This window comes from Notamacropus eugenii, chromosome 1, assembly GCF_028372415.1.
Source record: "Notamacropus eugenii isolate mMacEug1 chromosome 1, mMacEug1.pri_v2, whole genome shotgun sequence".
Classification (NCBI taxonomy): domain Eukaryota; kingdom Metazoa; phylum Chordata; class Mammalia; order Diprotodontia; family Macropodidae; genus Notamacropus; species Notamacropus eugenii.
The window spans coordinates 570162253-570189526 of record NC_092872.1 but is presented as its reverse complement, the minus strand read 5'-3'; the positions used below and the strand labels follow the sequence as shown (position 1 = coordinate 570189526).

Sequence of the window (27274 nt, the reverse complement as noted above, 5' to 3'; positions counted from 1 at the left end):
TCCACTGCAGCCACAAGCTCTATTGTGTTGGGGCTCCTCCTTGCCCTGGGACTGCCACCCAGGACTGCAACCTGGGTCTGAGTATGGGCAAACCAACAAAGTCCTTTCCCTAGTGCTAGCAAAGAGACTCCTGCAATCTCCTGACCATTTGTCTGACAATCTTACCATCTGTAGACTGAGAGCCCTGGAAACAGCTTGCACAGCTGTTGATTCTTTCCATTCTAACTCTTTGTGACTACATTTGGAATTTTCTTGGCAAATATACTGGAGTGGTTTGCCATTTCCTTTTCCAGTTCATTTTACAGATGAGGAAACTGAGGCAAACAGGGCTAAGTAACTTGCCCAGGGTGACACAGCTAGTGTCGGAGGAAATATTTGAACTCAGGCCCTGCTGACTTTAGGATGGGCACTTTCTCAACTACACCACCTCTCTACAAGTCCAAAGAATTAGAAAGCAGCAAGGATTTAATTTGAGTTGGGTGGGTTAAGACTTATTCTCTTGTTCATCCATTTGTATATACTAGATAATCAGACTTAGAACTAGGGCAGATCTTGGAGAACATCTTATCTAATACCCTCATTCTGTATATGAAAAAATAGGCAGAGAAATACTCAAAGTCAACATAGGGAATAAATAGCAGAGATGAGTATGAACCTGGGATCATCACACTCATCTGTAGCACTCTTTCCATTGCACCACACTGCCTCCAAAATTTGCTATGCATGGAACCAATTTTTCTTTTGGTACTCATTTTCATCATAACATGTACTTGTTATGATTGGTTTTCCATTTCTCATTTAGGGGATTTGTAATAGATATTTTGACTGTATTTTATATTGCCAAGACTTGACCTGAATATTTTCAGCCCCTCAATACTTTGCTTTTGATCTCTTTCTTTCTTGATTTCCTCTGTGGATTTGGAGTTCTGAATCTGAGTATGTGTTATATCTTGCTAAGACTGCAACTGCATGTATTCAGAATGAGCTCCAGCTTACCTTTGTGTTATAAGACATTTTGCAGAATTTTGATTTTATTCAAAAGATGAATGAAAATGGTCTGAATATGCTAATTATATAGTTTGACATTCTAGTTGCTGCTGCAAACTAGTATCAAGTTTATAAATTTTGTCCAGTCACATTTATATTTTGTGGAAAAGGAGAAATAAGTCAATGGTTGAAGGAGATTTTTTTTTTGATAGATTCACAAAGTAATAAAGTATTAGGACTAGAAAGGACCATAGAGATAATCTAGTTTGACATTCTTATTTTACAATAAGGAAACTGAGGACTAAGGAGGTAATGTTGAAGAAATACAGAAAATAATAATTTGAAGGATCTTATTGGCAGTCTAGTCCAACTGCCAGATAAAAGGAATTTTCATTATAATGTTTCTAGAAAGTCATCATCGAGGCTCTGTGGATGAAGAATATTTTCTCTAAAGACTTCTAAGGAGGGAGAGACCGTCATTTTGAAGCAGCCCTGTTTATACTTCTTTGGAAAAATCTAATTGTTAGGGAATTTTGTTCCTAATTGCCCTAAGTTTACACAGCTAGTTAGTAGTAGAACTAGGATTTAAATATAGGCTTTCATAACTCAAAAGCCTTTACTCTACATATCAATATGCCTCAGACCATTCCATTGCTTATTAAGATGAACTTTTAAGATTCAAATAGATTGTTTTTTAAAGCTTTCTGCTTCTTATTACAATACTACTTCTCTGCATCCTCCCTAGGCAGCTAGGCGATGCAGTGCATAGAGTGCTGTGCCTGGGTTAGGCCTTGTCCTAAGCTACTTACTAGCCATATGACCCTGGGCAAGTCATTTAACCTTTCTTTGTCTCAGTTTCCTTTACTGTAAAAGAAGGATAATAGTATGACCTACCTCCTAGGGTTGTTTTGGGGATTGTAAGTGGTAATACTGTAAAGCATTTAAAACAATGTCTGGCACATGGGCACTTAATAAATGCTTGTTTCCTTTCTTCTCCTAAAATTCTTCTCCCATACTAACAAGAAATATTAGATCTTCATTGTCCTGAACTGGCATGGTGGCTGCTTTCACTGTAACTCAATATAACAGCAGTTATGATTGTTGGTAGTTCTGTGGGACAGAGAAGAATTACTAGATATATTTAAGTTGTTCAGCTGACTACAGATTTGGGAAGTTCTTGTAGCTGTGGTTACTCCAGATTGAATTCGATTCTTTCAAGCTGGTCATTTGTTACTGAAAAATTTCTTTTCTTAATGATATGGGATGTGTCATGCTGCAAAAGAAAGGAAAGAAAGAAAGAGAGAGATAGACACAGAGAGATAGAGAGAAAGAAAGAAAGAAAGAGAAAAGGAAGGAAGGAAGAAGATATAAAAGAAAGAAACTGTGTTTTCAGCTTGGCAATAGATGGAATTGGGATGGTTAGATGGAGAGGGGTACTGGAGGGATTTGACATGAAAATACACTGGTGTAAGTGGTCATCTACTTTTTCTGCCATGTACAGTGTTGCAGCTAATATTACCTAGTAGTTAAGAAGTGAGGAAACCAAGAGAACCCATATTACTGTCTCATTTAATACTTTCATCGTTTTTTTCTGAGCACAAACATTTGTTGAAATTCAGAAAAATATTGCCTGTTATTGACAGCTATTGGGCAAAGAGCATAATTTGACATGAGATTTTATGTCCCATAAACATTCTGCAAGGTAGTCTATAGAATCTTGAACTAAACCCAATTGAATAGAATTGAACTAAATTGTAAAGAATAGTTCCAAAAGTACATAATACATGTAAATAAATATATACATGCAATGCTAGGTACACATATATGAAAATTGTACAAATACTGTACACACACGCATATATGAATGTTGTATTGCATGTGATATTTATGACTAACTAAAAGGCAGTGTACTCATTACCATTTGACTAATTAATCATTTGTCCATTGAAAAATTCATTGTTTATGAAATGTAAAATAAATTCAAAGCAATAGCTGATTTTTAGGAGTCTTCTTTCCCCCTTTCGTTATGATAGTGAGTAATGGAATTGAACAGAGATTTTCCCCTTCCCTTTCCTTTTCTTTGACTTCATCCTGGTCCACTGGACACTAAAGGAAGATATTTCTTCTTCCTTTTATCTTGTACTAATATTTAATATAATTGGTTTGATAAATAAGTTTTAATGTGGAAAAAAAGATATTTATAAAGGCACTATGGTCTCCATTCATTGTTCTTGTGGTAGTTTTTGAAAAGTAGTGTTGCATAGTAGAAAAAACTCTGAACTTTTAATCTAGAAACCAGGGTTCAAATCTTGGTTCTGACAGTTAATGACTGTGTGTGACTACAGGTACATTGCTTAACTTTCTAAACCTCAGTTTTCTTATTGTAAATTGTATCTACTAGTGTTGTACTATCTAGGGTGGTTGTCCTTTGTAAACCTTAAAATGCAATAGTAATGCCAGTTGATAAGAATCACAATGTTTTAGATCTGGAAATTATTTAGTCTAATACTATATTGATGTAGAAACTGAGGACCCTATAGCAAAAGTAACTTCCCCAGAGTCACAATAATTGTAAGTTGCAATCAGCCTTTAAATCTTGGGGTTGCTTTTTTGTTTTCTTTTTTGTTGTTGTTGGTTTTTTTTTTTTGACTCTGTGTTCCCGGTAAGTTATAGTTTACTCTTTATGTTACCTTCCAGACATGCATTCCACATGCTATTCCACATGCATTTGTCATTTGTCTTACTGTGTGTCTGTTTTCTTTCCTAGTTACTTCTGTTCTTATTTCTTTTCTTTTATTTCTTCCAATCAAACTTTCCTAGTAGAATTTCTTACTTCCCTTTTCAATAAACTTTTTTTGTGTGAAATTTTCCACTTAGGTGACTCTAACTCAATATTTCTATGCTTCTAGTCAACAAGTTTATGAATTATAATGAAAATTACAAGCATATTTTCTGTTCCACTCAACTTCTAATATTTGACAGATGTGTAACATGGCTAAAAGAATAAAATTAAGTCTCTAATCTTCAATGGGAATTATGCGTTAGAGGAAAAGCTATTTTTCAATTTAGACTTTGTCAATAGAACTAATCTGAGTTTTGTGTTATAAAAAGTTAAAGAATTTGCAGACTTCGTGTGAAATTGTAAATTATAGTAACAGAATTCCTGGCTAACACATAGCACTTCAGTTAGGTACTTACAAGCACTGATCACTTATTGGAATTTCTTTTATGAGTAGTTGAATTGTCCTGATGAATTTGGCTGAATGTTATAGTCAAGAAAAGATTTTAAAATAATTTTACTTGAAGCATGTGGAGTTCTGAAATCCTGGTAGAAAACATTATTTTATTTGTAATGCTTAATGCAAATTAAGATTGCTAGAACATTTGCATTAATAATAGAATTTATTTAAGATGAATTGATATTTCAGTACCATTTGAATGGTCATTAAGGATTTCCTGTTTTTAGACAATGTTGGCCTGTTTTCAGTCATTTCCATCTGCAAATGTGTTTTATATATGTGTGTATACATACACACATATTTATACATATGTATAGCATATATACACACATATATAGCGTATGTACACGCATGTATATGAATGTATATATATGCACACATTTTTTTACTTGTGCATAAGAATGTGGACATGTATGATATCTATAGATTATAATCACTTTTCTGGTTCATATTTTAAGGACGCTAGGCATTTTTATGTTTTATGTCTACTGATTTTGCATTTTCTTTTTATAGGTGCTCATATTCAGTTTCTGAATTTTTCTACTGAAGCTAATCATGACTATCTTGAAATTCAGAATGGACCTTTTCATACCAGTCCTATGATTGGCCAGTTTAGTGGAACTGATATTCCATCAGCCTTGCTAAGCACAACACATGAAACACTCATCCATTTTTATAGTGATCATTCTCAAAACAGGCAAGGATTTAAACTTGCTTATCAAGGTAAGAAATCATTAATTTAAATGCCTCCTGACCTCATGTTTCAAAAGTTTATCCTTTTAGTTAATTGCTAAAGACTTTGTTTTAAAAGCTCTGTTAAGTTGAACCAATAGGAAAATCTGCTCCTGTTCTTATATAATGTAAACTTACAAACATGCATATATACACAATATGTACACGTACACATATTCATTATCATCCTCATCAAGTACTGTTGCCTTTTGTGCTCCCTAAAGCCATTTCCTGGACAAATCCTTTTTCACTGCTTTTGTTTTTCTCTGTGACCACAACCCCACATTTGGGACTCATGGCCTTTTTGGTTTTTGTTCCTCTGCTTTGGTTTCTGAAGTTCACAAGTAAAATGAAGGGACTGAATTAAGGGAAGCCAGAGCAGATCATATAGAACCCTTCTTATAAATCTAGGTGTTAGTAATTTTTCTAAAAGATAGATGATGAATTTTTTGATACTAATAATGATGTCAATATGAAATTTATCTAGTTCCTAGAGGTTTGCAAAGCACTATGTAAAAATTTTCTCATCTGAGCTTCATAATAACTTTATGAATTACATGCTTCTATTATCCTTATTTTAGAAACCGGGAAAATGAATCAGGAAAGTTAAATATCTTGCCTAGGGTAACAGACCTATTAAGATTTTGAAGTGGGAGTTGAAACCAGGTCTTCCTGATTCCAAGTCAAATACACTAAAAACTGTGCAATTCCTTGTCTAGAATCATGTTAAAATACATTAAAATCATATTGTAATAATCTTTACTGATTGAACATTTAAAATGTTTTTTCTGTTTGTATGTTTTTGTTTCTATTTTATGGAACTACATCTGAAAGCTATAAGGAAAGTGTTCACTAATATTGGCAGGCATTGGGGAATGTAAATGTGATTTTTTTCCCCTCATTAAAAAAACCCAATCAGCTCATTTCTTTTCTAAAATGTTTTTAAGTGGGTTGAAAGTGAAAATCTCAAATCTGGTTTGATTTATATATAACTCTAAAAATTGAGTTTGGTAGCATAGTGCCTAGTAGGTGATAAGTGCTTAATAAAAGCTTGTACAATGATAGAACAACCTTAGAAGTAAAGTAGTGAGCAGTAAAGTAGTTGAGCTCTTTATGGAGCTTAAAATTGCCTCGAAATTTTTGAACTCTGCTCTTCAACATCCTGATTTTTAAAAAAAGAGGAAATTTTAATTCATTGAAAATATATATATATATATAATATATGTGCAAGTATAGACTTATACAATGAGTTCAAAGTAGTTATAATTAAAAGCCAAAGTTCATACTTTTCAATACATAAACTTGTAGAATATCACAAATCTCAGACAGAATGGATTCCAATTCTCCCTTCCCTAACTTTAGTTATCCAGCTATAACAATTCAGCTTTATTAATATCTAAAAGAACTTGAAGTTTCATAAAATTCACTAGGATGGAAGTGAAACAAGGAAACTGAACTTCTTATGAGTTCTGTTCAATTCAATTCAATAAGTATTTATTAAGCTCTACTATATGCCAAGTATTGTGCTAATCAGAGGGATATAAAAAGAAACAAAAGACATTCCTTGCCCTCAAAGAACTTCTGATCTAATGGGGGAATCAACATGAAAACAAATATATACAAAGCAAGCTGGGTACAGAATAAATAGGAAATAATTTACAGAATGAATATGCTAGAATTAAGAAGGGTTTGAGGAAGGCATATTATAGAAAGCAGAATTTTAGTTGGGACTTAAAGAAAACCAGGGACTGTAGCTGGAGTGGAGAGGAGAGAGCATTCCAGGGATGGGGGACAGCCAGAGAGAATACCTGGAGCCAAAAGTGTTCTTGTTTGTGGAATAACCAAGAGGCTAGTGTTACTCTTTCAATGAGTATGTATTGGGGAGTAAGGTGTAAAAAAGATTGGAAAGATAGGAGGAGGCTAGGGTATGAATCAGTTTGAATGCTAAACAGAGTATTTTGCATTTGCTCCTGGAGACAATAGGAAGCCCCTAGAGTTTATTAAGTAGGGAAGATTGGAGGGAATTGGGTCGGGTGACATGATCAAACCTCTGTTTTAGGAAAATTACTTTAGTGACTAAATGGAGAATGTATTGGAGTGAAAAAAGAATTGAGCCAGGCAGACCCACTAATAGACTCTTGAAATAATTAAGAGGTGGAGTGATGAACCCCTGTACTAGAGTGGTAGCTGTGTCAGTGGAGAGAAGAGGGTTTGTTAGATCTTGCAAAGGTGAAATTGATAGGCCTTGGCAGCAGCTTGCATATGGTGGGTGAGAAGATGACTCCTGGGTTAGGAAGCTGGGGGACTGGGAAGATGGTGTCAGACTCTATAGTAATAGGAAAGGTGGGGTGGTAGGGTTTAGGGGGAAAGATTATCAGTTTTTTTTTGAACATGTTGAGTTTAAGATGTCTCCTAGACATCCAGTTTGAGATGCCTGAAAGTTAGTTGGATATGTGAGATCAAAGGTCAACAAGGAGATTGAGGCAGGAAAGGTAGATTGAGAATCTTCAGGTTAAATATAAATATTTATTGAATCCATGGGAGCTGATAAGATCACCAAGCAAAGAAGCATAGAGAAGAGGAGAGGTATAATTAGAAAGCACAATCTGGAAAAGGATCTAGAGAAGGAGCTGTCAGATAGGTAGAAGGAAACCCAGGGGGAAGTGGCTCCCTGAAAAGCAAGAGAGAAGAAAGTATCAAAGAGGAGAGCGTAATCAATAGTGTCAAAGACTCTGGAGAGGTGGAAGAGTATGAAGACTAAGAAAAGGCCATTGAATTTGACAACTAATAGGTCATTAATAAATTTACAGAGACAGGTTCAATGAAATAATAAGCTACTTATCTAAAGTCAGTAATCAAGACACTAAAATGTCAGGGTCCAGATTTTCAAATTCAAGTCTCCTGATTCCAATTCTAGTACTCTTTCCTCTAAGTCATACTGATAAATTGCTTACAAACCATTTTGATTACACACAGTAAGAACAAACAATAGCCTCTATTCAATGTCTTAAATTAACAGAGCAAAACTGGAAACTTTACTAAAAAATGGCTATAATTTATTTGTCATAAAATAAAGATGTCTTGGGGACAGAGTAGAAGCATGGACCTACTTGAGTTCTCCTGCCAAAGCCCGTAAAATACCTGTAAAAAATGACTAAACAAATTCTCAAGCAGCTGAACTTCCAAAATGATGAAGTGAAACAGATTTTCAGCCCAAGACAACCTGGAAGGCCAACAGGAAGGGTCTGCTGTACCAGGCTTGGAGCAGAGCACAGTCCAGCATGGGCCATGCAGCACAAACAGGACTGTAGCAGACTGTAGGGTGCTGAATCACAAGCAACTGCTGGTATGCAGATTTCTCAATCCACAAAAGCCAAAGAGAGCTTCGAAGGTCAGTGAGAATGCTCTCTCACCTGGGTGAAAGGGGAATGTGGTTGGCTACAGCCACAGCCTCAGTCAACAGGATGGTGGCAGCCACCACCACAGCAGCAGCAGCTTCTGGAGCTCTTGACCTACAGATGGTGGAGGAATCATGTGGCCAGTCTGGGTCTCAGTCCTGAGTGGTGGTCCTTGGGTAAGGAGGAATGCTGACCTGGAGGAGCTGCTGGTAGCTATGGAGAGGGAATCCTACTGGCAGCTCCAGGGCAGAAGAGTGCTTTTGGTTGCTCACAAACCAGAGCTCAGGCCAGGAGAGGAATAAACTCCTCTCCCTTGACTATGCCACTTTGGAGGAACTGAGAACTTACAGGTCTGTAGAGATATCTCAGAGAACAGCTGCACAAAACCTCTGAAACCTGGGATAGTATACCCTCCACTTGACAAAGGACCCAAAAGTCAAGTAATTGGCTGGGAAAATGCCCCAAAAGGGGAAAATAACACTGTAGGAGGTTTCTTTCTTGGTGAAAAGGTATTTTCTTCCATCCTTTTGGAAGAAGAAGATCAAAGCATACAACCAGAGAAGATCAAAGTATGCAACTAGAGGAAGATAGCAAGGTCAAGGCTCCTACATGAAAAGCCTCCAAAAAACATATGAAGTGGTCTCAGACCATGGAAGAGCTCAAAAAAGATTTTGAAAATCAAGTGAGAGAGGTGGAGGAAAAAATGGGAAGAGAAATGACAGTGATGCCCGAAAATCATGAAAAAGGAGTCAACAGCTTGCTGAAGGAGACCCCAAAAAATGCTGAAGAAAATAACACCTTTAAAAATAGACTAACCCAAATGGCAAAAGAGGTCCAAAAAGTCAACAAGGAGAAAAATGCCTTAAAAAGCAGAATTGGGAAAATGGAAAAGGAGGTCCAAAAGCTCACTGAAGAAACTTGTTCTTTAAAAATTATAATGGAGCAGATGAAAACTAATGACTTTATGAGAAATCAAGAAATTAAAAAACAAAAGCAAAAGAATAAAAAAATAGAGGATAATGTGAAATACTTCATTGGAAAAACAACTGACCTGGAAAATAGATCCAGGAGAGATCATTTAAAAATTATTGGTCTACCTGAAAACCATGATAAAAAAAAAAAGCTTGCACATATTCTTCCAAGAAATTATCAGTGAAAACTGCCCTGATATTCTAGAACCAGAGGGTAAAATAGAAATAGAAAGAATTAACTGATCACCTCATGAAAGAGACCCCCAAAAGGAAAACTTCTAAGAATATTGTAGCCAAGTTCTAGAGTTCCCAGATCAAGGAGACAATGTTACAAGCAGCAAGAAAGAAACAATTCAAGTATTATGGAAACAGTCAGAATAACACAGGATTTGGCAGCTTCTCCATTAAGGGATCAAAGGGCTTGGAATATGATATTCCAGAGGTCAAAGGAGATAGGATTAAAACCAAGAATCACCTACCCAGCGAAACTGAGTATAATACTTCAGGGGAAAAAATGGAATTTCAATGAAATAGAGGACTTCCAATTATTGTTAAAAGATCAGAGCTGAATAGAAATTTTGACTTTCAAATACAAGAATCAAGAGAAACATGAAAAGGTAATCAAGAAAGAGAAGCCATAAGGAACTCATTAAAGTTGACCTGTTTACATTCCTACATGGAAAGATGATATTTATAATTCATGTAACCTTTTTCAGCATTAGGTCAATTAGAGGGAAAAAAATATGTATATACATATATATATATGTATGTATATATATATACATATACATATATATAATGTAGGTATGTATATATGTGTATGTATATATGTAGGTATGTATAAGTATATAGGTATGTGTGTGTGTATATATATATATATATATGTTTGTGTGTGTGTATGTATATATAGAAGGCACAGGATGAGCTGAATACGAAGGGAGAATACCTAAAAAATAAAATTTACTGTTGAGTGGAATGTACTAGGAATAAAAGAAAGGGGACAAGTAGAATGTAGCAAATCATCTCACATAAAAGAGGCAGGAAAGAGCTTTTAGAGTGGAGGGGAAGAGGGGGGAGACAAAAGGGAATAAGTGAGCCTTTCTCTCATGGGATTTGGCTTAAGGAGGGAATAACACACTCAATTGGGTATGGAAATCTATTTTACCTTGCAGGAAGGCAGGAGGGAAGGGGATAGGAGAGGGAAAATAATAGAAGTGATAGCATATTGGAGAAAGGGATAATCAGAAACAAAAACTATTGTGGGGCAACTGGCCAAGGGAGAAATTGGAATAAATGGAGGGCAGGGCAGGACAGAGGGAAATGTTATCAGTCTTTGACAATATACCTGTTATGGAAGTGTTTTGCAAGGTTAAACATGTATAACATATATTGAATTGCTTGCTATCTCAATGAAGATGGGTGGGGAGGGAGGAAGGGAGAGAATATTGAATCCAAAACTTTACAAATGAATGTTAAAAATTGTTTTTCCATGCAACTGGAAAATAAGATGCATAGGTAATTGGGTATAGGAATCTATTTTACCCTATGGGAAAATAGAGGGGAGGAGGTTGGAAGAAGGGGGGGTAATAGAAGGGAAGACAGACTGGAGGAAGGAGTGAATGGGGTGCACACTCTCCTGGTGTGGGGGGTGGGGAGAAATGGGGAGAAATTTTGGAATTCAAATTCCTGTGGAAGTGAATGTTGAAAACTGAAAAATAAGTAAATTTTATATTTTAAAACAAAGATGTCTTTAGCTCTGATGAGAGAGAGTGATAATTTATAGATCCCATGCTCTTTTTGGTATCCACACAAGGTCAAATGAAGTAAAAGGAGGCTTCCAGAATGTTAGCGAATCCCTTGTGGAAAATTTATGTGAGGACATGGACAAATGTTACATAGAATGAAAGGGCATGGATATATTGTGATTTTCATTGTTGAGGGGAGTACCCACATTAATGAGATCACACAACCATTAAAATCTAAGAGCACTTTTAGCTACTAGGTAAGAATTTTTCAAAAATAGTTTCTGTTAAGGATGAATATATTGTGGTCAGCAATGATGACAAGAAGTGAAGTAAAATTTATGTGAATGAAATGAATTTAGTGAAAGTCTCAATTTTAAACAAAATTTAAAAAAAGACAGGCATATCTATATACACAAACACACATGTATAGATATATGTGCATATACACACACATATGTGTGTGTTTATATTCAGTAACCATTTATATTCAGTTACGTTGAATAAAACATTTCTATAAGATATAGGAATATTTTGACAAATTTCCTCATTTTGGGCTTTATTTAATTGTCTCCTTTGTTCCTCCACGTCTTGAAATTCTTTCCGTTGCAGAAGTGAAATATCTTACAACATGAAATTGCTTTTATCAAGATTATGTTGAAAAAATGTCAATTGGATAGGACATATCACTAGCAACAGCTGGTGTACATGACATGTATTCTAACCAAAAGATGCATAATGTTTTCACCAGATCTGCACTAGAAAGGAGAGATTTCAATTAGGTTATATATCTCTTTTGGTAAAATGAACATTGAATCATTGAGTAGATGTAATATTTTAAGTCAGTTAATAATCACACCTCTTTTTAAATTATCATTAAAATTTCATTTCTGGAATTGTCAGGAATGATCAACTATGTGAAGATCAGCAGTAACATTTGAGGCTCTCAGAATTTACATGGGGAAAAAACTGAGATTATTATAATTCTGTTTTCAAAGGATAGGATTTCATTTCATTTTCCAACCAAATCAGAGAATAGAAAAGAAACATACAAGGGAAAAAATGTAATAGAATACTTAAAACTATGCTATAGCTGCTAAATTAGCTATATTTTACCACATTTTATTTAAAGAACAAATTTTCAGCATAAAAAATATGTAGTTTTGCACTGGAGGAGATAGTATGAGTTCAACCCATACATTTCCCAAACATAACTGAAGTTGGACTTTTACAGTGGTAGGGTATCCATTACTTTTCAGCCTTTCCTTGGTGAAAGTATATGAAAAACAAAAAGAAAATAACAATAGTTCAACTTTTGACTATTAAGCCAAAGTCATGTAAAAGGTTTGGATGTAGTCTAATAAAAGAATTTAAAATAATTATTTATAGCTGGAAACAGTTGAAGTAGTCAAATAAAAAAAACTTATTTTTTAAACCATTCTTTCCGGGACCTTATTTTTACTATTCAGATTACATTATTGTCAATTGTTGCTGACCTATGCCCATTGTCACAAAAAATAATATGTGTCAGATACGAGATCTGAACCCTGATTCCTTATTCCAAAGTCAATTCTCTACACTTACAATCTCTGATTAAAACTTCTTTAATCTGTTATCTCTCTTACTGTCATTCAAACCCTTTTCCTTTTGATCAGTTTTCCTTGAAGATGAGCAACTAGCTGGTCACCGTTTATTGTATAATACTACATATTCCAAGAAACTAGCATTTACCATTTTCCTCAAGTCTTGTTCTTCATCATTAATAATTTTATCCATCCTCTTGACTTCTGAGCACTGTGATGTAGTTAGGAGCACTAAATAGTCATTTTGTATTTGACTAGTTGTTCATTCCCAAGTTTATAACATCCACTGCAGTCTGTTGCATTTTATGCTTTTTACTAGCAAATAAGGAACTTTAAATGTATAGAATATTTTTGGGGGAGACTGCTTTAACTTTTTATACCATAACACTTTTTCATTTGCCAGATTAATGAACAAGTACATCACACTATTGTCCAAATCACTGGACACAATATTAAATAATTGAACCCCCAATACAAACCTCTGGAACTCCATTGCTAAGTTAGTACTGATTAGTAGCCTTTCAAAAGATTCTTCCAATTCATGGCCCAGCTACATTTTCTCGTGAATTGAATATTTTATTGCAAAAAACACAAGGGCAGATTTCCATATGTGAGACATAGATCCTTTTTTTAGCCTTATATAATACCCATCCTTCCTTTCCAAACTTCTGTTGCCCGATAGATTTCCTTGTTTTATTTATGTTGCCTCTTTTTCAGATAAAATTGTTAATGCTGCTTTTATAACTGAATCTGGAAAAACAACAACCACAAAAGGTTAGCCTAGTTTGGCATCATGTAGAGATTATAATTTGTTGGTTAACAGATTATTTTGATAATTGGGTAATCTTTACCTAACTTTAAGTAGTTTAAGTTGCTGTTCTCTGTTTGAATAACAGTATTAATTATTTCAACTCCAGGCAATTAGTTTAGCATAATATTAATGTGTAAGTGCATGTATAAGAAGGTAAAGCACATGACAATTAATTTAAGGTGTTTCACTTTGTTGTACAATGTCATAACTGCCTGAAGTGTACATTTTCAGGTTTAATTAGATAGTTTATCAGTTTTTGCCATTTATTTAGTTTATGAATCAGCAAAGTGACACCACTGCACTGATTTGTAGGTCACATCAAAATTTATAAGCCCTACTTGTGATTTATATGTTAAGGATCTAATTAATAAGTCATGAAAAGATCCATAAATCACAAAAAGAATTCTTGTCATTCAACTGACATATATGCTGTATACCTGCTACTTAAATACCTGTCATTTATTTATAAATCTATATAAAGGTCAAAAATGTTACCAGTGGATGTGGCTGTCATAATATAAAATTTCTGGAATAAAATGTCCAAATGCAAAATATGGCACTTGGGTTAACAAAAATTAAGTTAGATCACATTCTAAAACAAGCAACAATAGCAACAAATGGAAAGCAGATACGTTTGCACAGAAGACATTTTCAAGTAATTGGTTAATGATAAATATACAATTTGCAAAGAGGACTATTTTCATTCATATTACATACTGTTTTTCTTAAACCCTTCATATTACTCTACTTATTGGTAAATGATAGCTCTAAATGCAGCATGATATTGTAAAGAAAGTGGTGGGTTTGGACTTAGTTAGGAATACCTGGGTTCAGATCCTCCTGCCAATGCATTTATAGATTTATGCAAAGATATATGCCCATAGATGAGTTGCTTAATCTTTTTGAGTTCTAGTTTTCTCATCTGTAAAGTGAGAATAGTAATCCTGCTAGTGAGAGGCATCATAGTGGATAGAGAGCGAGCTTGGTGTTGGGAAGATCTAGGAGGAAGTTATTCTTCTGATATGCTACTCATTGTGTAACCTTGGACAGATCACTTATCTCTCAATATCCCAGGCTCTTAAGATTTTAAGTAATGGAAAAGTTGCTGATGTGAATGGAAGAGGGCATCCTCACATTAGGGGTTCATGACAAAGTTTTCCATCTAGACCAAATACTTCTTCCACCTTCTTCACAAAGATTGTTGTGAAAATATAATAAGGTTATGTAAAATATTTTGTAAACTTTAAACATCAACAACAGTACTTATATAACACTTCGCAATTTGTTGTTGTTCATGTCTGACTCTTTGTAACCACATTTTGGGGAGTTTTCTTGGCAGAGATACCGGAGTAGTTTGCTATTTCCTTCTCCAACTCATTTTGCAGATGAGAAAACTGAGGCAAACAGGATTAATTGACACAGAGCTTGTGAGTGTCTGAGGTCAGATTTGAACTCATGAAGATGAATCTTCATGATTCCAAACCCATTGCTCTATCCAGTATGGTACCTAGCTGCCCCTTGGGTTTATAAAGCACTTTACAAATATAATCTCATAAGTTCTTCCATTAAACCTGGGAGGTTAGTGTTATTATTATCCCTGTTTAACAGATTAGGAAACTTAGGTAGGCAGAGGTCAAATGACTTGTCCAGAGTCACACAATTAGATAGTGTATGAATCAAATTTGAACTCAGTTCTTCTGGATTTCAGGCTTATTACTTTAGCCACTGTGTCACCTAACTGCTTTATTAAATATGATATTGATTTTTTTCTGCAGTAACATGTTTTGGGGGACATTATTGTTCACATGGCTTGCTTATTTATTTATTTTTAAGAATCAGGACTTATAATTTCATTAGTGTAGGGCAGTCCGGGGATAGAAATTCTTCCTACAGAATCAGACTGACAACCTGTCTGTAATTCACAGCCATAGAGTTGCCTAGCAACTCTAACACACAGCTAAAATGTGGTAAGACTACTCAAAAATCAGTCAGGTCTTGAACCCAAGTGTTGCCAGTTTCAAAGCTGGCTCACTTTCTACTCTGCTATGCTGCCTCCCTATTTGTTAGTGGCATTTTTACAACACTTAACAAAATTGGAGTATTGAGCATTAGGTTGCTTTCTACCCCTTCCACTATATCATAAATTATGTACCATCATAAAACATCAATTTCAAGATAGTAAAAAAGAAAATTCAAAGTCCTTTAAAGATGGAAAATGTTAATTGCTCTGTTTTCAAAAGTCCCTGGTTTACCTCTTTCACCTTGCACAGTGGTTTCTATATACTGATCGAATTACATTCTAGGTGATATATAATTTTATTAGTCTATCATTATTGTTATCAAAATACAAAATTAGCTTGAGGCTTAGGTATTACAGAGCTTGTTATTGTTGCAAACCAATGAACATGAGTTATGTTTCTCCATGCTCCCTGGGATGATTTTGTTTCAGTTAAAAAGTAAGTCAAGCTTGACGAGGTTCAGGGGTGATCGTAACCCCAAAATACCGACAGTCCGGGTCATGCTCGAATGAATTCGACTCAAGCCTTCTTAAAGCCAAAGAAAACAAAGTTTATTAAAGATTTGCCATCTTGGGTTGGCTTTTAAGGAGCCTAAGCATTTGTAACACTTGTATTCACAAGCGGGCCAGATAGAATCTCAGCTAGACAGAGTCTGAGCTGGATTGGATCTGAGCGCCTTCATGGAGGTGAGATGGAATTTAAATACAGAAAAGACCATAGGAAGGATGGGGAGGCATGGTCTGGTAGTCTAGAGTTCTGGGAGAAAGGGTCTTGGGAGGGTCCTGAGAAGAAGTTCAAAGAGGGAATCCCAGGAGGATCAAAGGCTGGAAACAGCTGGAGGCAATCAAGAGACAACAGACTAGGGAGTGCCTAGGTGGGAAGCAGGTGGGGCAGTCAAGAGGTAACTGACAGTGGCCACAGATTTGTGTATGAAAAGTCAGTTTCTGTGGAGAGATACAAGGAGAGCTCAGTTTGAGTATGAAAAGCCAGGTTAAGTGGGGAGATTCAAGGAGAATTCAAGGAAGTTCCCAGAGTCTTAATCCCATCAAAGCTCACTACTAGACTCACTTGACTGGTCTTTAAAGATATAAACACAACAGTCAAGCAAAAGATATGCGCTTTTTTATAATAGTACCTTATTATGTAATGTAAATATGCACTGAGGCATATTAAGATTATGCTTGTGGTTTCTCCTTCATTCTTGAAGAGGACCACAACATCAGAGAGGTGATGCCATGACTTGCAATTGACTTTGATTTGAGTGAGGGAGTGCTATGCAAAGTTACCAGCCTCACTTTTTCCTCCAGAGCCACCTGGGTCCAGTGGCCAGATATCAACCAGGACTACTGAAAATGACTCAGGATTTAGTGAGAGACTTTTGTCTTTTTAAGCTAAGTTGCTACTTTGGGTGATTTCACATTCAGTGAATAAGCCTCTTTAAGAAGTGAATCAAAGGATGACCCTTTTAGTTTAAAAAAACAAATCAAATTGGGAGGGGAAGACCCTCAGGGTTGCTGGCCAAAAGAGAAACAATTACTGTTGACATTCAGTCTGAGCCAGGAGGGCCCAAAAAATAGCCATTAAGTGGTGCTTGGGCAGGGACCTATTATTGTCTAATCCTTGAGATCCTGAGTGAATTGCATTTAAGTTTTGGTTTTTAAGAAAGAAATCTAGCCAGTAAACCCCAAATTAACTAAGTAGCTTTTGGCCATCAAAAATTTCCTTTTCTTTTGGGGGGAGGGAGGAGAGGAGAGGAGAGTTGTCCACCTGGAACTGGCCAACTGGGTCCCCATTGAGGCAACTTGAACTATTCACAGGTTGTAGTTTGTCCTTCATTCTCAAAGAGGACCATAATCTCAGGGAGGTGATGATATGACTTGCAATTGACTTTGATTTGAGTGTGGGAGGGCCCTGCAAAGTTACCAGCCTAGGCAATGCCCTCTTGAAGAAGTAAATCAAGGAATGGCCTCTTAAAAAAATAACCATGAGGGTCTTCCCCTTCCATCCTAAGGTAGAATTCTGCCAAAGGATAGATGAGAGGAAGGAAAGGACTAGCCATAAACCCATCTTCCGTGAATAAGATTATTTCAGCCAGTCAGCAAGCATTTATTAAGTACCTACTATGTGCCAGACATTGTACTAAGTGCGGAAAATACAAAGAAAGGCAAAAACATAGTCCCTAATCTCAAGGTTCTCAAAACATGCAAACAACTATATATGTATAACAACTACATACATACACACATATGTGTATATATATACATGTACACACACACATATATATGTATATATTTGTATCTATATATGCTATCCCCAAAAGTTTTGATGCAATTTTAAGCTTTCATAGTTTTAATGGCATAAATTTGTAATAAGACTTTAGAGATAACCTGTATACAGTGTGTAAAGGGAAAATAATTTCAGAGGGGAAGCACTAGCAGTGGAGGAAGGGGTGGAAAAAGGTTCTTGCTGAAGATGAAATTTAAGCTGAGTCTTGATGCAAGTTAGAAAAGAGAGCACTCCAAGCATGTGGAATGAAAGGTGGAGTGTTGTGTGCAATGATAATTAAGAAGGCTAATATCACTGAATCAGAATACATTGAAGAGAGTAAGAATAAAAAAAAATAAAAACAAACCAGAAAGATAAAAAGGGAACAGGTTGTCAAGGGTTTTAAAAGTCAAACAGAAAATTTTTATGTGTAATCATGGAAACAATAGGGAGCAATTGGAGTTTATTCAAAAGAGGTAGTATATAATGTGAACAGACTTGTTAAAGATCACTTTGGCAGCTGAGTGGATGAAGAATTAGAGTAGGGAGAGAGTGTGGGCAAATAGACCAATCTGTAGGCGAGAGGTTCTGAAGGATTACAATTAGAGTGGCAACTGTATGAGTGAAGATAATCTCGGGTGTATATGAGTGATGTTGTGAAGGTAAAAATGTAAAACATGTCAACAGATTAGTTACATGGGATTAGTACAAGTGAGAATTTATTGATGACTCTAACGTTGTTAACTTGGACTGGAAAGATTGCGATGCTCACAGCAGTAATAGGGAAAATGTAACAAGGGGTGGACTTGGAGGAAACATAATTAATTCTGGTTTTGAATATGGTGCATTTGTGATATTTATGGACATTATAAATGATGTTTTTTGATGTCCAGTGGACACTTGTGATACAAGATTGGAGCTCAAAAGAGAGAGTAGGGCTGGATAAATAAGTCTGAGAATCATCTACATATAATGGTAATTTAAAACCCATAGGACCTGATAAGGTTACCAAATAGTATATTAGAGAGGAGAGGGTGAAAAAAAAAGACCCAGGACAGACTCTAGGGAACATCCATTGTAAATGTGCATGACCTGGAGGAAGATACAATAAAGGCGACTGAGGAGTGGTCAGAGAGGTAGGAGGAGAACCAAAAGAGAACTGTATTATAAAAACAATAGAAGAGAATATAGAAGAAAAGGATGATCAACAAAGTCAGAGGCTGGAGAAAGATCAAGAAAGATGAAAATTGTTAAAAGGCCATTTGACTTGGAAATTAATAAATCATTGATAACTCTGGAAAAGAGCAGTTTCATTTGAATGATGAGAACTGAAGCCTACTGCAGAGATTTTAGAAGAGAGTAAGAGGAGAGAAATGGAGATATCAATTGTAGATTTCTCAAGGAGTTTAGCCATGAAAGAAGGCTATATCTATGATCATAGTTTGTGAGAGTATTTATATTAAATGAGGAATTTTTAAGGATAAGGAAAACTAGGGACAGTTTGTAGGCAGTAGGGAAGTATCCAATAGGTAGTGACTGAAGATTAGTGAGAAAATGGGGATGCCAGTGGGACAAACTGTTGGAGAAGATGAAATGGAATGTAATTAATGGGATATAATAGATTGTCTTGGCAAGGAGGAGGAAGACCTCTTCATGCCATGCAGGAGGAAGAGATAATGTTGGAAGCCATCTGAGTAGTGTGAGAAAAGGAAGAGGGAAAAAGAGGGAGCTCTTGGCAGTTAGTCTCAATTGCTTTTTCTGGTGATGTTACCAGGGAAGGGCTGGAAAGAGATAGAAGGTTTCAAATAGTTGCTATCATAGTAGGATAGTGAATTAAATAAGAAAATGTACAAGGATTGTCTTATTGAAGTGACAACCCAGTTGAGATTATATAACATATTTGTATTATGTTACTGGGTGTATTACACCCAGTCTGCATGGTTTTGTGATTTTTTTCCCTGTTCCCTTTGGTAGCATGTGAGTAAGAATAAAGATATTGGACGTTGGTAGTGATGTAAGTTTGGGACTTGACAAGGTATGACTCATGATAGACTAAGGGAGCAAAATACTCGAGTATAGAGGGTATCTACATAATTTAAATGTTCTTTTGAATAGGAAATGATTTTATCTTCAACAGATTTCAAACTTAACTTACTCTCTATGTTGATGAGATCTGTGGATTGTTTCTCATTGATTGGCTTATATTCCAGAAGTTCTTTCCTTCAAGAAAGGACAGCTCTTTCAGGAAAGTTGTTGTTTTCTTCTTTTGGATTTACTTGTTCAGTATTTAAGTGCGTGTATTAAACCATGGTGCACTATAATATGGAGTCTTTATTATATTTATTTACTAAAAACACTTGGCAAATGCTGCCTTTAAGGCCTTTCTTTTTCCCAGTTTAATCCCAGACTTATAGTCTTTCATAATTATATATGTGTGTATATATGTGTGTGTATAATAAATATGTGTATATATATATATATATATATATATATATATATATAAAACTTGGACAGTGAATTATGGCTTTAAGTGTCAAAATTTGGGAGGTGATATTGACAGTAATGGTTGAATCACTGCATTACATAAGCACTTTGTAACTAAGACTTGAAAATTATAGCATCGATATTTATATTTAATTAATTTAGTACCATGTCACATTGACAAAGAGTGTATTATAACATTCTCATTATTTAGGCTGTCTGTAAATGGTAAAAATAATTAGCTATAACATTATGCTCTATCTTAGGAGGGCACATATGCATAAAGCTAAAATTCAATATTTTCCCTAACCTGTGACCTAATATGTGTAGAGATATAAACTCATTAATCCATTTATCCAAACAAATCTATCCATGTTTTTCTAAAATTCTTGGAGTACACCATGACACGTGATATCACCATAAAGTCCTAACAGTTTTCAGAATATTTGATTTATCTGGAAAACCCAGTGCCATATTTGCATGTACCATTTAGAAATACAAAGACCTCTTGCTTTTTTATTTTAGAAAACAAATTTAGACTAACTTATTTTTACTAATTTGTAGTGAAAATTCATGATCAGAGATTTATTTTGTATTTTATAAAATATCTACAGTCTCACTAATGTTGTGCTATCAGCCAAAGAGAAGGAAAGGTAATGAAATGGAAGAGAAATTAATGTAAATGGAGAGAAAGAGGAGGAAAACAGTTTTCACATTTTAATAGATCACTTAGAATTTTTTTTATCAGTACAGTCTTCATGCACAACATCATAACTAGCATTAATATAGTACTCTAAAGTTTTCAAAGCACTTTAAAAGCATTAGCTTATTTGAGCCTCTCATAACCCCTCATAAACACATAGTTAGGCTCTACAGGTATTATTATTCCCATTTTACAGATGAAATAATGTTGGCTCAGAGAAAAGTCAGATTCAAAAGTGATTTTCCTAAGATCACTCAAATAAGTTTTTAGACCAAAATCTGAACTCAGATCTTCTGATTCCACATCTAGTATGATTTCCTCTATGCCACACCTACCTTATAAACGTGTTATATAACCTAATTCAATATGACAGAAGGATAGAAGGGGAGATATATAGGAAAAAAGCATTCATTATTCATAGGAGTTAAGTTGAGCTTATAAAAATTTACAAACAAAAGTTATTTAAGAAACTAGTTTAACTCTTTCTCTTTGTAGATGAGGAGGGGATTCTGAGAAAAGTCAACTGTTACTGTATATCAGGTCTAGTTGACTCCAGCTTGTTTTAGTTTTTAAAATTTATTTTATTCTTAAGAAATAAATCAAATATTACCATAACAGTAGAATAGAAAAAAAGATGATTGCACATGAAATGGCAAATCTATTATGTACAACTTGCTATTCCTTTTAAATATATAGTAAAGTTATCATGTAACTTTTTTTGTCCTTTCTTCTCTCCCTCACCCTAGAGATGGTTGTTATTAGACACAAATATATACATATATATGTATATACGTATACATATATATATGTAAAATCATTCTATACATACTTATCTTTATCTGTTCTTTCTTGGGATGCAGATAATGTCCTTCCTTCATAGGTCCTTTGTAGTTATTTGGGTAATAGTCAAATTGACTTAGTAGCTTGAACTCTTTCTTAAAACAACATTGGTGTTATTGTATACAGTCTCTCTTAGTTCTCATTTTACTCTTCAGTATTTCATACAAATCTATCCATGTTTTTCTAAAATTCTTGGAGTGTACCATTTCTTATAGTACAGTATATTCCATCATGATCATATCCACAAACTTGTTCAGCATTTCCCACTTCACAGTCATCCTGCAATTTCTGGTTCTTTGCCACCAAAACTAGAGCTTCTATAAATACTTTGAATGACCAGGTTTTTTTTCCCCTCATCTTCCCTAATTATCTTTGCAAACAAAAATAGGGCTTTAATCCATCTTTACACAAATCAAGGTAATATGAAATTTTAAACACACTTGTTAAAATTTGTACATTTATATCATCTACCACTTTTGTGCTTCAGATATACCAATGTTAACTGATGCTCACAAAGACACAACAAAATACATTTGGAATTAACAAAGAAAATGATACCCAGTTAGTAATATTACATAGTGAGGACTTAATAAATTTTTTTGTTTGATTCTCTATTATTATTCAGTTTATGAATAATTAATATTATTAACCAGAATCTGAGATATGACAAAATGTTCTATTTTGAGATTGTGTTGCATAATTTATTGTGCTGTTCTTTTAAAAGGTAGACTATTCTGAAAAAAAACTTAAAGAAGAAAACATTTGGAACTATAATTTATAATAACACTCTTCATTTTCTTCATATTTAATATGCTGTAATAAACTACAGTGTTGCAGAAGGGCTGCTTTATGTAAGGTGACTATGCTCTGTAGGAAGGCTCGACTAATTTGCTGCTGCTGAATGATAAAAAATATAATTAAAAGGAAGTAGGCATGAATTTTGCTTTATCCCATAGGACAGACTGGGTTTCCAAAAGAGTAAGAATTAATGATTCTCAGTATTATGTCAAGGTAGCCCATGTGGAAGAAACCAGTTCAGAGGGTAAATTAAATGATATTGGGAAAATGAGACATTTATGTGTGAGAGGTGGGGAGAGGGCAGTAGGGAGTGAGAATGACCAGAGTACATCTTTGAGGAGTTTTTCCTGTTTTGGATTTTTTATCCATCAGTTTAATTACTAGTAGCTATTCTCAGATAGTCAACATAGAGAATTATGTAGAGGGAAGCCTCAAGCAAAGTCTCCACAAATCTATTATGGAACATCTATGGATAAGAATTTCACATGACAGGATGTATAGATGAGTTTTAATCGGTGTTGTGGGAGGGAATACTGATGTTGATGTGATCACATAATGTACTAAATTAGGGGATTTATTAAACTTAGTGTGACTATGTGGTGCATTGGATGGGCATGGAGTGAGAAGGACCAGAGTTTAAATCTAGTCTTAGACACTTACCAGTGTCTAAGTGATTCTAAGCAAGTCATTTTTAATATTATCCCTCAGACAGTGACCTCTGCCTTGGTTTCCTCAACTATAAGTTGTGGATAATAGGAGTATTATTATCTATTACTATTACTATGTGTTACCTTCCAGGATTGTTGCAAGGATTAAATGAGATAATATTTGTGAAATGCTTACCACAGAGCCTGAAACATAGTAGAGCTATGTAAATGCTTATTTCCTCCTCCTTTTTCTTCCCCCATTAAATTATGTAGTCTTAAGTGGAGTGTGGTAACTTTAGCCAAGGAAACCCATCTTCCAAGCTTTCCAGAATAGTAGAAATTTTAAGAACTTAGGTTCTTAAACAGAGTCTTCAAGATTCCAGATTCAACTTCACATAAGAAAACCAAAGAGTAGAATATTTGAGTAATAATATAAGTATAAATGGTCTTAACTTTTGTGACTATATATTGTTTTACACCATTAAATTAGCCATTTTGTGAAAGACCAAGCACCCTGAATTGAATTGCAATGTATAAACCCAAGTAAATATATAGAACTCTCCCATCTAACACAGGGCATATGTTCTCACCATATACGATTTCCAAAGTCTATTTAGCAAAGTTGTGACTTTAAAAAATATATATTTTCCCTTTGTTATTCCTGGTCATGTGAGTTTTATTTACATCAATGATCAATTCTAAAGACTTCAAACTAAATAACATATTAAAACATATTTTTAGATCCTTGATTTCTCAATCTTTTATTGGGGGTATAGTGGAACACCATAGAAAATTTTCTGTTCAGTAGATATACATGTATTCTTTAATATTTTTTTTATGCTGGTCATGTTCAGGGCAGTCTAAAATAGGGTGATGTCAAAGCATATGAAGAGATAGGATCATTCCCAAGAGGTGGGATATGGGTAGATCTTATGTAATCCCACAAAGTAGAGTGGGTCATTAGAAGGGGGTGAGGTGTGTTTAGTTAACATGGACTATGTTTAGGAAGTCAGTCTGTGTTATATATCTGTCATCTATCTATCTATCTATCTGTCTGTCTGTCTGTCTGTCTGTCTGTCTGTCTGTCTGTCTATCTAATCTATCTACATACGTACCTGCCTACCTGTCTGTCTGTCCATCTGTCTGTCTGTTCATCTGTCTATCTATCTATTTGTTTATTTTTACAAATTTCTGTTAATAAAACTTACCTATTTGGATATATTTGGACATAATTTTTCAGCTGCTTTTTTTTTTTTCAGTAACTAAGACATAACCAGAAATGACAACATCTTAAAGGATATAATTTATCTTTCCATTTCTGGCACTTCAAGAACTTCTCTCTTTATTCTGGACCAGACTTGTGACTCACTTGTATAAGTAACTCTCAGTAAAGAAACTCCCCCTACTAATGCAGAGTAGAACCTTTGCAACTTCCAGTTGTCGCAAGTTAGCTGTGAAGTGATTTGCCCTGCCTTCTTTTCTTTTTAGGAGCAAGGATGAATTCTCTAAAACAACATCCTACATCTCTGAGAATTCTATAACCTCTTGCCCAGCTAGATAGGTCTTCAATGGAAGGATTAGGAATTACTTGACTTTGTGTTCCTTCTGCCTTTTCTAGAACTTCTATAGGCCTTTTGTAACAAGAGGCACTCTTCCTGTCTGGAAAGCAATCAATGCTAAGAAATTTCCCCAAGTCCTCAGAGAAACCATGTGATAGAGTAACAAAAAAAATACTGTAACTGGAGTAAAAAACATGAATTTGAGTCCTTGTTTTGCTGCTGACTTTGTGTGACTTTGGGCAAGGCATATATAAAATGAATTCATGTTGGACTGGATGATCTCTATAACCCCCTTTACCTCTAAATGCCAATAATTCTGTGTCCACTGCCACTTTCTTAACTCTGTTAAGTTGGTATGATTTTTCTTTCTTCACTCTCAACTGCCCCTCGTGATTTAGGAACATTTTACATATACATATTGAAGCAAAATTGTGCGCAATTATAAATTTTTATTATAAAAAATGGTAACAAAAAGTATAATTAGTCAAGAAAACCTTAGTTTAAATCATCCCTCTGGGATTTAGTAGTAATGTGGCTCTAGGCAAGCCACTTAACCTTTCTAAGTCTCAGTTTTATCATCTGTAAAATGGAGATAAACACACCTACAGTAACCACCCTCATATTGTTTTTATGAGGATTAAATGAAAAAACATGCAACATTTAAAGTACTTGGCAAACTTTAAAGAGCTATGTGATAGCTATTTTTATTCATTATAGAAGTAATTTGTTTTTAAAAATCATAATTGCAAGTTCAATTCAATTAGAAAATACTGTTAACTACATGCAATTAATACAAAAGCTATTTTTATCCACTTGATTTTTCATGTGTGAGTGGTTAGGACCCCCTGTGATATCCATGTGGGAGGACATGGAAAAGTTACACTGGAGGAGAAAAGGATCTTGGTTTGTGTTCTGCATTATTGGAGGGAATGTCAATGGAGGCAATCACAGATCCATTTGAAGAGTTGAGAATATTGACACACATGGAATAAAGTCACTGAGAGGCACTGTATTATGACTTCTATCTCCTTCTGTGTGTATAGGAGAGACTTGGAGATAGTATGCAAATATTACCATGTATTAAGATAATTTAACTGGAATAATTACTTTAAAATGGCTCATTATAATCAAGTGTAAACAATTGTTAGAATTACAGCTTTGATAGGTACAGACTTTGTACAACATAGTTTGATTAAATTGTGAACATGTTACTGAGATGCCTGTCACAATGAAGGCTTCGGGGCTTTGCTGAGCTCCCAAAATTGCCTTGAACACATGCAAACACATCTGTTGTTTGTGGACTCTTGTGTTTCTGGTTAGGCAGGGCTTGCTGACTCTCCCAAATGGAGTATATTTTTAGCCTTTCATTTTGGATGGTTAGACATGTGCCTGAAATGTTTGATTAAAAGGAAGATGCTAATCTCATTTGGACTGCATGCTGAGAGTATAGTAGGAGCAGTCACTAGGTAGAATAACATTCCACCTCATTAAAAGCAAAAAAAAAAAAGAAAGCAATAAAAAGAAGCCCTGAAAAGTCCTGGTGCCTTGCTGCAACTTTGCTTTTCATTAAGTCACCTCCAACAGTTCAAAATCCAGTCTCCTATTCATTTTTTACATAAAGGACAATGATCACTAGTTTTATTATTGCCTTTTTTTAACATAAAGAGCTACTTATGTTTGACCACATTAGTGAGTTACCTCCTATTATTTATGATATTTATACCCTGTTTATGTGCATGTGTTTGTGCTTTGTATGTTTGCTCCGTAGTCCAACCTTGCAAGTAAATTTTAAAAGCTTTTGCTACAAGGATTTATATAGAGCTGTAGAATTAGTTTACCCTTTCCCATGAGTGAGCTCACATTACAATCTTCTCTGCCTGCTCATGTATCTGACTCTTTATGACCCTATTTGGGGTTTTCTTGGCAAAGGTCCTGGAGTGGTTTGCCATTTCCTTCTCCAGCTTATTTTATAGATGAAATAGAGGCAAACAGGATTAAGTGGCTTGCCCAGGGTCACACAACTGGTAAGCATTTGAGGGCAGATTCAAACTCAGGAAGATGAATCTTCCTGACTCTAGGCCTAGCACTCCATCACTGTATTATCTAGCTGCTCCTTATCTTTACCTACACAGGTGCGTAAGCACAATTTTATATATAAACTTCCATGCTCACAGAATCAGACCCACATAGATACACAGAGCATTTTATATTCATGTACAATTATTCTTCCCACTTTTAACATAAAATCATACGCATGTATCTTTAGTCAGGATTTGAGAGTACCTGTTTGTTTTTGTTTCTCAGGGAGAAATCTCTCTCAAATGTGTGCAGCCACACATAAGTCATAACTTGAAATTATGTTAGATTAATGAGAGAAAAGAAAAAAATAAGTGTAGGTTCTCCTCTTCTATGCCTAGATTAAATTGTAGCCTTCATCAACCAAGAGTTATTGACTAAGTCAATGAAAAAAAATATCAGATTCAATATTCTGGTGTAATAT

At 34.9% G+C, this 27274-nt stretch overlaps 1 protein-coding gene across 1 annotated transcript in view; it reads left to right on the top strand.

Moving 5' to 3' along the window:
• Window positions 1-27274, top strand: part of CSMD1 (CUB and Sushi multiple domains 1) — a 2598423-nt gene that overhangs the window by 2272445 nt on the left and 298704 nt on the right. Inside the window, exon 41 of the mRNA XM_072634370.1 lies at window positions 4740-4949. Within this exon, the coding sequence (XP_072490471.1) occupies window positions 4740-4949 (210 nt within the window). The remainder of the gene's footprint in view (window positions 1-4739; window positions 4950-27274) is intronic.